General features: G+C 48.3%; 1 protein-coding gene across 1 annotated transcript in view; it reads right to left on the bottom strand.

Annotated features, from left to right (window-relative positions):
* Window positions 1-5,341: 5,341 nt before the first annotated feature.
* fgfrl1a (fibroblast growth factor receptor like 1a) overlaps window positions 5,342-12,196 on the bottom strand; it is a 72,262-nt gene continuing 65,407 nt past the window's right edge. Inside the window, exons 6-8 of the mRNA XM_080008732.1 lie at window positions 11,686-11,858; window positions 9,855-10,035; window positions 5,342-9,481 (exon numbers count right to left, since the gene is read on the bottom strand). Coding sequence (XP_079864858.1) covers window positions 9,033-9,481; window positions 9,855-10,035; window positions 11,686-11,858 — 803 coding nt within the window. The 3' untranslated portion in view covers window positions 5,342-9,032. The remainder of the gene's footprint in view (window positions 9,482-9,854; window positions 10,036-11,685; window positions 11,859-12,196) is intronic.

Genomic DNA, 12,196 nt, shown 5'->3' with positions numbered 1-12,196 from the left:
ACACACACACACATGCAATCACACACACACACACACACACACGCACGCACGCGCACACACACACACACACACACACACGCACACACACATGCACACACACACACACACACACACACACACACGCACACACACACACTTGGCAGGGTGTGTGTGGAGAAAGACAACAGTGAGATTAGGAGGCTGTTGTCATGCTCTGGCAGACATTAAAGGCTCTGGCTCCCTTCCCCTCCACCACATTTCTTTCTTTCTTTCCTTCTTTCTCTCTTTCTTCATTTCTTTCTTTCTAACGCTCTCTCTTTCTCCTCACTCCGTCCGTTCACATCCCTCCTTTCAACGGGGTGAAGGTAAACACATGGTGCGGAGGGAGGGAGCGAGGGAGGGAGCGAGGGAGGACGGGATGTAAAGAGGTTAGAAAGAGCCTGTTGCCCCTTTTAGCCTCCTTTGTCTTTGTGTTTTCCTAGTTTTAAAGGAGGCTTTGTGGCGGAGCGAAGGGAGAGAGAGAGGTATGCAAACACAGCCAGGTGTCCAGGGGTGTGTGTGTGTGTGTGTGTGTTTGTGTGCGTCATGGTCACTGACTCCATTCACCTGCCCTGTTCATCACAGCTGCTGTTGACTCAACGATACAGGAATTCACAGGAATCACACCCTGATAGATAGATAGATAGACAGACAGACAGACAGACAGACAGATAGATAGATGAATAGATGGGTCGATCCAGCCACTTATCCATTAGGGTCATGGGGTCTGTACATGGTGTCTCCTTGGCTCCGCCTCCTCCACCTGGACACCGTCACATCAGCTCAACCTCCGTGCGGTGGAGCTGATTTAAACACTGACAGCAGTGGGGATGTATCGTGTGTATGGGCAGAACATTCAGTCCTCCATCTTATTCCACCCATCCTCCCTCTCTCTCCATCCTGTCATCATCTCCTCTCCTCCCCCAGCGCTGACCTCAGCTCGTCTGTCAGCGTCTTGTTTCTTTGTCATCCTTCTCTTCCCTCCATTCTTTCCTCTGCTTATCCTCCGTTATCCCCCCGTCACTCCCAGAGTCAAAGTCAAGGACATGAAAGAAAGAGAAGGAAGAAGAGGAAGAGAAGGAAGAGAAGGAAGAGAAGGAAGAAGAGGAAGAGAAGGAAGAGGAGGAAGAGGAGGAAGAGGGAGTGGTAGTTGCTCTGAACATCTTCTCTGGGTGAGATGTTGTTTTGACTCTTGATTCCATCTCAGCCTCCGTCAGTGATTCACTTGAGTTAGGATCGGACGCTGACGTTGGGAAGACTCTGTCTCTTCATGGGCAAAGAAAAGAAGCTAAAAAGACCTAAAAAGGAGAAATATGAAAGAATTTGGCTGGAAAGGTGAAGCGATAAAATGTTGAGAAATGAGGTGAAAGACCCGACTTTGAAAACAACTTTTGATTTGTGGTTGTGTTTTTCATTCCGCCTCCAGGAACGGCCTCTGTGCGTCAGATTTATTTATCAGGGTTTTATGAAATGCTCTGTATTACAGAGCAGGTTTTGAGAAGCACAGATGGCGGAAAACAATCTTCAAACTTTTACTTTTTAAGTCCAAACTTATTTCACTCCTGACGCCCCATTTACTTATTTTTTTTTTATCTTCGTTGTTGTCTTCTTCAGTAAAGCATCATCAGTTATTTTTTGCATATTTTTGTGTCTTCAATAGATTTGGTTCTTGCATTTCTGCATGACCATTTGATTTGATTGTATTGTATCATCTTTGCTTGCAAAGCACATTTATTTACATGCACGAGAAACTTTATTTCGTTTGCATTATTAAGAGCCGGGTCCGGAGTCCCCCCACAGTACCCGGAACCTCCAAGCAACACATGTCCCCCCAGCAAGCAGGAAATCGGAACATCGTCGGGTTAAGTGGCCTGTCGCCAACAGCAAGGAGTGGACCAAGCTGGATGAGGACATAGATAAGACCCTGGAAGCCATCTCGAAGGGCAATGCTGACCAGAAGCTCCAAACTATGTGCTCCCTCATCATGAGTATAGGAGCTGAGCGTTTTGGAGTGGAAGAAAAGCGAGGAGCAAGCAACCCAGCAAAGCTCAACTGGCGGGAAGTCAAGATAAGTCAGCTGAGACAAGAACTGAAATCCTTGAGACGCCAGTTTAAGGCAGCCAAGGAAGAGGAGAGACATGCCCTGCCGGAACTCACTAATATCATAAGGAGGAAACTCATCACGTTGAGGAGGGCCGAGTGGCACCGAAGGACAGGCAAAGAAAGGGCACGGAAGCATAGTGCCTTCATTGGCAACCCCTTCGCCTTCACCAAGAGGCTACTGGGCCAGAAGCGCAGCGGCCGCCTTGTTTGCCCTGTAGAAGAGATCAACCATCATCTCAATACCACCTTCAGTGACATTTCAAGAGACCAAGAACATGGCCCTTGCAAGGCACTGGTGACACCTGCAGAACCAGTGTCCCAATTCAACAGTGCTGAGCCAACCCTGTCAGAGGTAAGAGAAGCTGTCAAATCTGCAAGATCTAGTTCGGTTCCCGGCCCCAGCGGTGTACCCTACAAGGTCTACAAGCAGTGCCCACGGCTTCTTAAACGTCTATGGAAGCTCTTACAGGTGATTTGGAGGAGAGGGATAGCTGCCGCCCAGTGGAGGCACGCCGAAGGCATCTGGATCCCAAAGGAAGAGAACTCAAGCAACATCGAGCAGTTTTGTATAATCTCACTGCTCAGCGTTGAGAGCAAGATTTTCTTTAAGATCCTGTCTCAACGACTAACAGAGTTCCTCTTGAAGAACGCCTACATAGATACCTCTATCCAGAAGGGGGGAGTTCCGGGAGTGCATGGGTGCCTGGAGCATACAGGAGTGGTGACGCAGCTGATCCGGGAGGCAAGGGAAAGCAAAGGAGACTTAGCAACCCTCTGGCTCGACTTAACCAACGCGTACGGATCTATTCCACACAAGCTTGTTGAAACAGCACTGACAAGACACCACGTTCCTGTGAAGATCCGCAACCTCGTCATGGACTATTACAACGACTACTGCGCTAGGGTCTCCTCAGGCCAAAAGACATCTGCCTGGCACCGCCTGGAGAAGGGCATAATCACCGGCTGTACAATCTTGGTGTCACTCTTCTCCTTGGCCATGAACATGATTGTTAAGTCTGCTGAGGCAGAATGCAGAGGGCCCAAATCAAGATCAGGGACCCGGCAGCCGCCCATAAGAGCTTTTATGGACGACTTAACAGTGATGACCACATCTGTTCCTGGGTGCAGGTGGCTCCTTCAGGGGCTTGAACAGCTCATCTCTTGGTGGTCTCTCTCTAGATGAGCTTCAAGCCAGCAAAGTCCAGGTCTCTGGTCCTGAGAAAAGGCAAAGTGGCCGTCCACTTCTGCTTTACTCTGGGAGGGACTAAGATTCCAACGGTGACCGAAAAGCCTGTCAAGAGCCTGGGTAAAATCTTTGACAGCTCCCTGAAGGACGCAGTGGCAATACAGCAGACCAAGAGCGACTTGTCATCCTGGCTCACAGCCATTGACAAATCCGGCCTCCCAGGAAACTTCAAGGCCTGGATGCACCAGCACGGAGTCCTGCCCAGAATACTCTGGCCCCTGTTAGTCTACGATGTACCAGTGACAACGGTAGAGGCACTTGAGAGGACCATCAGCCAGTTTCTTAGGAGATGGCTGGGGCTCCCTCGGTCCTTAAGCAGCATTGCCCTGTATGGCCATTCCACCAAGCTGCACCTCCCTTTCAGTGGACTAACAGAGGAGTTCAAAGTCACCCGTTCCAGAGAGGTGATGATGTACAGGGATTCGGCAGATGTGAAGGTGGCCTCGGCAGGAATTCTCGTCAAGACCGGGAGGAAGTGGCAGGCACAAGAAGCCATCAGCAGAGCGGAGGCAAGGCTGAGGTACAAAACCTTGGTCGGAACCGTGGCAGTGGGGAGGGCAGGCCTTGGTAGCTTTCCAAAGCCACGCTACGACCGTGCCTGTGGAAAGGAGAAGCGCCAACCGGTCCAAGACGAGATCCGTGCAGAGGTGGAGGAAGAACGCAAGTGCAAGATGGTTGATATGTCCAAGCAAGGGGCGTGGACTAGGTGGGAGCATGCGGATCCTCGCAAACTCACCTGGGCAGAGCTCTGGAGAGCTGAACCTCTGCGCACAAAGTTTCTCATCCAGTCAGTCTACGACGTTCTCCCGAGTCCGGCCAACCTTCACACCTGGGGCCTCGCAGACACTCCTGAGTGCAAGTTGTGCCAGAGGAGGGGCACCAGGGAGCACATTCTGAGCTGCTGCCCAAAGGCGTTAGGAGAGGGGAGGTATCGCTGGCGCCACGACCAAGTTTTAAAATCCTTGGCGGATTCCATCTGCACAGCGATACAGAACAGCAAGACCCAGTTGCCCAGAAGTAGTCAATCACGTTCGTTAGAGCGGGCAGAAGGCAAACCATCAGCCCAACGCTTCAGGAGGGCTTCTCGCTACCGCTCGTGACTGGCAGCTCCAAGTTGACCTGGGAAGGCAACTCAAGTTCCCAGCTAACATAGCTACCACTTCACTCCGCCCAGATATGGTGTTTACATCGGAGTCCACCAAGCAAGTGGTCCTGCAAGAACTGACTGTCCCATGGGAGGACCGGATGATGAGGCCAACGAGCGCAAGAGGGCTAAGTATGCTGAGCTCACCAGTGAGTGCAGGAGCAACGGCTGGAAAGCCCGCTGTGAGCCTGTCGAGATCGGGTGCAGAGGTTTCGCAGGTCATTCACTCCAGAGAGTGTTCAAACTCCTTGGTATTAGAGGACTGCAGTTGAGGAGAGCCACTAAGAACATTCTTGAGGCCGCAGAAAAGGCCTCACGGTGGCTGTGGATCCGTAGGGGGGATCCGTGGTGCGCGCTACTTGTACACAAGCCGGGGGGTTGACCGCCCCTGGTTGGGTCGCCTGGTGGAGGGTGTCCGATGATTAAAGACCCAAAACACCCTGAGAACCCAGGTCTATCGCTGAAGATGTGTGTCCAAGTATCACCGTAAGGTGTATTAAAGTTCAGTCTTCACCTCCTCCTCCCTCCGCTCCATCACCACTCTCCTTCTTATTTCCTGAAGGAGTCACAGCGGCACGTCTGCTGGATGGACACACTGACAGACACGGCATCCGCAGGCAGTCAGGAAGACAGACAGGCAGAAATACAGACAGGCAGGCAGGAAGACAGACAGGCAGGAAGACAGGCAGAAATACAGACAGGCAGGCAGGGAGACAGGCAGAAATACAGACAGGCAGGCAGGGAGACAGGCAGACAGACGGACAGACAAGCAGACACAGACAGACAGGCGGTCAGACAGACAGAGGCAGATAAAACAAGACAACAACAAGGACAATATAACAGATTTGTTTTATTTCAGACGTCACAGATAAAATGATTAAAATGTTCCAACATCATCATTTCATCCTGGATAATAAACTGTGCAGGATTGTCGATAGAAGGATTAGAGATACTGATACTGTGTATTTATAAATATCTACCTGGTACTCTACAGCCACATGCACTTTCTCATCTCACACCATCCCATAATGCCCAAATATGTAGAAACAATGAATAAATAAAAAAAAAACATTGATTTGAACTTTTTTTTCATCTGTTGAAAACGGTTTCAGATTTTAAATCAATGTGACGACTGAATGTTTCAAAACCTCCCCCCAAAAAAATGAAATGAACCAAACCAGTGTTGGATCTTTTCCCATCATGCATCAGTGCTACGTGCAGGAGGACTGGCGTCCGTTTGGCAGTTTGTAGCCGCAACACTTAAAAACGCCGCATGGACTCGAAACAAATGAAACAGCGACAAATATGAAAGAATTCAAGCGGGAGGCGCCGCGTCCGCTTCCCTTTGAGCAAAGTTTGAACTATTCCAGCGCTAGTTTCCCCCAAAAAGCTCAGTAAAAAAAATAAAGCACAAGTTGAAATGTGTGTCTGGTGTAACGAGGGGTCAGGGGTCAAGGGTCAGGACGTACGGACGGTCATTGAGTTCGAACAGAGGATGGAACAGTGAAAACATGATTAAAATCTAAATGTTGACACTGAGAGCATGGTACATTTCTGAGAATGAACACAACTTTAGAATAAAATTGACATTTTTGAAATTACAGCAGAAAAGTAAAGACTGATTTGATGTAGAAAAAAAAAATCAAAAGGATGTTTATTCTCAAGACATTCTATGACCTTAATCTCAACATTTTGACGCCAATTTGACGGTTTCTCTTCTATTCAGATCCATTGGAGAAAAAACAGAAAATCTGGTTATTTTCCCGTCTCCGCCCCGCAAACGCAGAAACACCTTCACTGTGAAAACCACACTTCGACAGATGGTTCAACTGTCAAAAGCAGATCTGGAAACACAGATCAGTTACGAGCTCCTGCGTCGCGCGTGACACGCTTCCCAAAGGCGGAGGACGAGACAGGAAGCAGATCTCGGAAGAGGAGGAGGGAGGAGGGAGGAGGGAGGAGGCCTCCGTGTTCAGCCGCAGTCAAAAGGCAAAATGGTGAAGTCTCTTTCGGCACTTTTCATTTAGTGGTCAGATGAATGAAGTCACACAGGGAAACAGAACAAGATGGCCGCCTGAGAACTCAAGAGGAAACGTGTGCGATGTTGACGGAGGTCGCAGCAGAGTCTAAATCAACCTGCAAGCCGTGATACCGCTCGTTGTATTTCCAACAAACGCTTCCTAACCCTCCGTGGGATCTCACAGCGATCTGCTCGTTGTTTCCGCGCACAGAGCAGCAGCATAATGCTGCAGACAACTCGTCTTTACATTGGAAACAGAAGGCAGGTTTGACCTGACGGGGTGAAAAGAACGACTCAGGACTCTTATTTTGAAGGAGGGCGCTGGGTGACGGAGCCACCGGTGGAACATCATAATATCATATGATAATATGATGACCATCAGAATTCACAAGCTCTTATTGTACGACGCTGGCTTCCCAAAGCAGGAATTCAAGGATGATTTGATCATGTGATTTAACAGCAACAACCACGTTTTCATTAAACACAGAACAAACGTATTGAAAACACAGTGAAAGAAACGACTGGTCCCCAACGAACAGGAAACAACATCAAAGGTTCTCTGTGTTGATCTCTGCATTGCGATGTGGCTCTCAATCACGTCTGTTGCTCCACAACCTTTGAATGGGACTTGGCGTCTTCCTTCCAGTACACACATATTATTTGCCTCCTTTTTCATTTCCTGCGCACGTGGCCTGGCAGCGACGAGGCTCCTACACGGCCATCAACGACACCCAGGACCCGGAGCGCCTGTGGAGGGAACAGAGCAGGTGCACGGCCTGTTCCCTTCCGCCGCCCCGTGCCGCCGCACGTCTTGCAAGGCATTGTGGGAGGAGAGCTTAAGGCCCTTCAGCCGGACTCTAAAGTTATAGAGTCTGAGCGGCCGTAAGTCTCCTCTCTCATCCCCCCAAAGCTCATAAGAGGGTGACAAGAGTCTGTTACAGATCCCGCCATCCCAGAGCGATCCGCGAGATCTGGAAACAATTTTTACGAGGCGCGGGTTCACGCCCAAGATGGCGTTGACAAACCCTCTGCAGGGTGAGTGGAGGGGGGGGGGGGGGACTTCTGACGGGAGGAGATCGGATATCCTTGTTCCTTGTGCGCCGCTCGCCTCCTCAGCGAGGACCAGACTGGAGACGACAGGAGCCGCAAAAGCAACCGCTACCAGGAAGTGCAATGGCTACCATGCACTTGTGGTTTCCAATGTGGCTATCAATGTGGTTTCCCATGTGGCTTCCAATATAGCTTCCAATATGGCGGGGCCCATTGGGATGTCAACTCGTCAGAGAGTTGCAACACGGCTTCAAGCTGAAATTTCACTGAACGTTGAGGCTAAAGAGTCGAAAAAAGGATTTTGCCGCAGATGAGTGGATCCGTGGGGAAACAGGGATCCTGCCTGAGGTGAAGTCAGCTGGATTGGGCTCGTTAGCAGCAAAGAGGTCAAACCGGTGGTTCCCAACTGGTCTGGACTCAGGATCCACATTTGTCGTTAAGCCTTTGAGTCAGGGCCCAGTGAGTGGACTGCAGCTGAGCTCTTTCTAGTCCCGGCGACAAAAAAGTGATTTACAATAATGTCTCATTCACAGACTTTACTGATGGATGGTGAATTTATTTCCCAAAACTGATAATGATAAAATGATTATATTAACTTTGATGTCATTGACTGAACTGTGGCTGTACGATGGTGGGACGTGCGTGATAGGAGGTCACCATGACAACCACATGGTCCACTCAGAGTGGACCCGCTACCCAGTTTTGGGTCTGGACCCACCAGTTGAGAACCGCCGGGTGAAAGGGACCCTGTGTGGGCCCTGAAGCATCAGAACCATCTGGGAGTGAAGCGCCGATCGCTCTGATCCGGTTGAGTGAGTATCGTGACGTAGGAGCGATGACGATCTGAGGCCACGCCCTTCTTTCTCCGTCACCGGAGCCTGAGAATCCATGTGAATATGAGCTCCTACTGCACGTGTCGCAGCACGAAGAACCTCACAAGGCGGAGGCCATTATCATGTCCAGTCCAGTTGGGTTTGTGCGGTACCGCCCAGGTCCTTCATGGTTTATCACAGTAGTTTGTGGATAGTTGGGAGCTTATAGCAGAGGTTCCATCAAGTCTCGTCTGACAAAAAGTCTGGAATATAACATCTTTGTAGTATTTTGCAGGTTGGTTATTGACAAAGGGTGACAGGCAAGAACCTCCTGTAAAGCCCGGTATGTAAATGGTCCTCCGTGTTGTATTCTGCCCGTCCATTTGTCCACGGACGTGCACGGGTGTGAGGGCAGTGATTGGCATTGAAAAACATAGAATCCACTGGAAATGGTTCGGTTCCCGCTTCGTCCCCAAGGACTCTTAACCGTCTCCACCTGAAAGTCCCCCGAGGATTGATAACGTGTTATCTTATCTGACGTGGCCGGTACTCAGTATGTGGTGTTCCGGGCCGTGTGAACAGTACCGTGCTTCCAGTCCCAGAGAGCGAGTGAAGATGTGGACACACCGCCGGCCGCCGCTAGCACTGGTAGTGGATGTGCTGGTGCTGGTGCACCTTCCCGTCCACGTGCGAGTGCGTGTGCGTGTGGATGTCCGTGTACATCTTGGAGTAGATCTTTGGAGCCAGCCCCGAGCCCCCCTGGGCGAGGAGCTGATGCTGCTGCTGCTGGGCCACGTAGTCCTCGTAGGACAGACAGTCTTTATCGCCGACGGCCTGCGGGGGCGCAGGCGCAGGGCACGCTCGCTCACGGTTGGCCACCGGGGGGCGCTGGGAGGCGGGCGGGGCAGAGGAGGAGGAAGAGGAGGGGGAGGAGGAGGAGGAGGAGGCGCAGGTACGCTTGGATTGGCAGAACCAGAGGAGGGCGGTGCCGATGATGAAAGCCACGCCCGCCGGGATGCCGATGACGACGGGCCAGGGGAGGCCGGGGGCCGTCGCCGCGGGAACCGCCGAGATGTGGGGTTTCAGGTCTGGAGGAAGACACGGGGAAGGGGAAGTGGGGAGTGGTTAACAAAATAAAAGCTCCAAGGTTTTCATTATTATTATTTCTTCATTCTTATAAATTCATTTCATTTGGCAGGATAAATAAAAGGTCTCAACTCGGGGGTGGATCTCACTTCCATGTCAGTTATGTGAGAATATCTCTCCTTCACTTGTGACCTCGGCCCCGTCAGCCTGACAATCCACTTCCTACGCCCTCCAGGGGACGTGGTTATATCGAAATCGTTTTTTGATTTTAGAAAAATGAAACGATGGCTAAGAAAACGACATTCATTGACATTAAAATTGTATTAATTGTCAACAGCAAAATACTCCATCCGTGATGGCGGTGAGGGCCCCCACCTGGCAGCACGGTGAGGTAGGCGCTCCTGAAGCTGTAGCCCATGGTGTTGGCCCCCAGGCAGATGTACATGCCGCCGTCCTCCTCCTTGGCTCTGGTGATCAGCAGCTTGTTGAGGTACGAGCCGTCGGGACGCGACCACACCTCCCCGGTGGGAAGCACCACGAAGCGGTGCTCCCCCACCTGCAAGAGGACGGAGAAGGTGAGATTACAGTAACCAAGAAAACACAACTACACCTGTCTCCAAAGGTCTCCGTTACGATCACTTGTATTTATGGATATGATTATGATTAGAGCTGCGGGCAGCGATGACCGGCTCCTCCACGCGCAAGCAAACTCCCGCAAACTTGCGGGACGCAAGTTTGAAGTCAATCCGATAAATGGCCTCGGAGGATTCCGCGAAAGTACGGAGCATGAAAATGAGCAAAAAGTGAGGAAAAAGTCACGTAAACAAAGCCCTTTTTGGAACATGAACTTCAAGGCTTTGCCACGGCCACACCCTGTGACCACAGCTCCATCTTTCAACAGCTTTTAATGGTGAAGGTGTCTTGTAGACACTCGCCAAGTTTGAAGTTGACTAAAATGGCACCTTTAATTAAATATGGCCAACTTCCTGTTGGGTTTTGGTCATGGCGCCAATATAATGTTTTTTATGTCTCGTGATGTTACGCATGTGTACCGAATTTTGAGAATTTTAGTGAAAAAAAAGTGAATAGGTTTGAATTTTTTCCGTTTTCTAGTTCACTAGCGAGCCATTTTGCCACGCCCATGCACGGGCGCACAATGAGCGCACGTGACTTTTTGGTTATCTTAAGGCCCCAAAAAGCCGACTCAAAAAGGCTGAAGAAGAAGAATAAACGCAGAAATAACAACAGAAATGTCGTCTATAAGAATTTACAGAAAGTTTGTTTGTGATGAATTAAGAAAAATCGAATCATTATCGCATTATGAAAATATGCTTTTTTAATATCAAAATATTTTTTATTATTATATATTATAATTTAAATAATACATGATTATAAAATCATATTGTACTATTATTCATATCATTTATTGATATTATGCTTTTGTGTATGTATGCATTATGTGGTTATTATATGAATTATTTGTTATTTTAACTACTTTGTTGAAACATATTTAATTTTTTTGCAGTAATACTACTAATGACATACTACTCATGTACAAATAATAAAATATTTAACATAATATAAAGTATAGTATAATAGTAGTATAGTATAACATAGTATGACAATAGTTATTTAGTTATTATAATGTAATATATTATCAGATAAACAGTTTGCTGTGATAAACCAAAGAAAGTCATTGGCTCAACTTCATGAAAAATAATTGCTTTAAATTAAACTTATATTTATATATAATTCATGTTTTCTCTACTTTAAATTGATAAATTAAAGTGTACATTTTCAATTGGTAAAATATTAAAAATCCAAGTTTAACAATTTGAAGCATTTTGCATCCAATGACTCCAATGTAATATTTTCTCCCCGTGTTTTATGATTCTCACTTGGACTGATGCATATGTTCAACATGAGTGTGTCTGTGTGTTTGTGTGTGTGTGTGTGTGAAAATGTGTGAAAAGAAGCTGTGTAGTAGTCACAAAAGGTGTGTGTGTGTGTATGTGAGAGAGTCAGTGTGTGTATGTGTGTTTTATGATTCTCACTTGGATTGATGCGTGTGTTAAACAATGAGTGTGTGTGTGTTTGTTTGTGTGTGTGTGTGTGTATATGTGTGAGAGTGTGTGTGTGTGTGTTTGTGAGACAGTCTGTGTGTGTGTGTGCGTGTGCGTGTGCGCGTGCTTGTGTGTGCGTGCACCTCGATGGTGGAGTTGTGCTTGTGGTCGTCGGCCGCCTCCACCCTCTTGAGCCACTGGATGACGGGCTTGACGTCGCTGCGGACCTTGCACTGGAAGGACGTGGTCCCCCCGTAGTCCACGGTGGTGTTGACCGGGTGCGTGCCCGTCAGGATGGGCTTGGAGTTGGTACGCTCTGAAACGGGGACAGGACGTCACATCGAGTTACTCAGGTACGCTCCGGAAAACACCTTTCTTACCTTCAGGTTTGTGTTTTTAGGATTATTTTATTGTTCATTGTTTAAATTTAGGGTTTATTCTTTATCATTAGGTTTGTTGTATTTGTTCGTTATTGCCCGTTGTTTTTTTTATTATATTTATTGTTTATTCTTTACCATTACTTTTATTGTACAATTGCTATTTTTGTTACTGTTCATTGTTTCTTTTTCTGGTTTATTTTTTATTGTTAATTGATAATTTTTAGGTTATTTGTATATAGCCTAATAGTTATTGTTCATGGTTTATTTTTAGGTT

This window comes from Zeus faber, assembly GCF_960531495.2.
Source record: "Zeus faber genome assembly, chromosome: 10".
NCBI lineage: Eukaryota > Metazoa > Chordata > Actinopteri > Zeiformes > Zeidae > Zeus > Zeus faber.
Note: the sequence above shows the minus strand (reverse complement) of the source record. Positions and strands in the feature narration are given on the sequence as shown.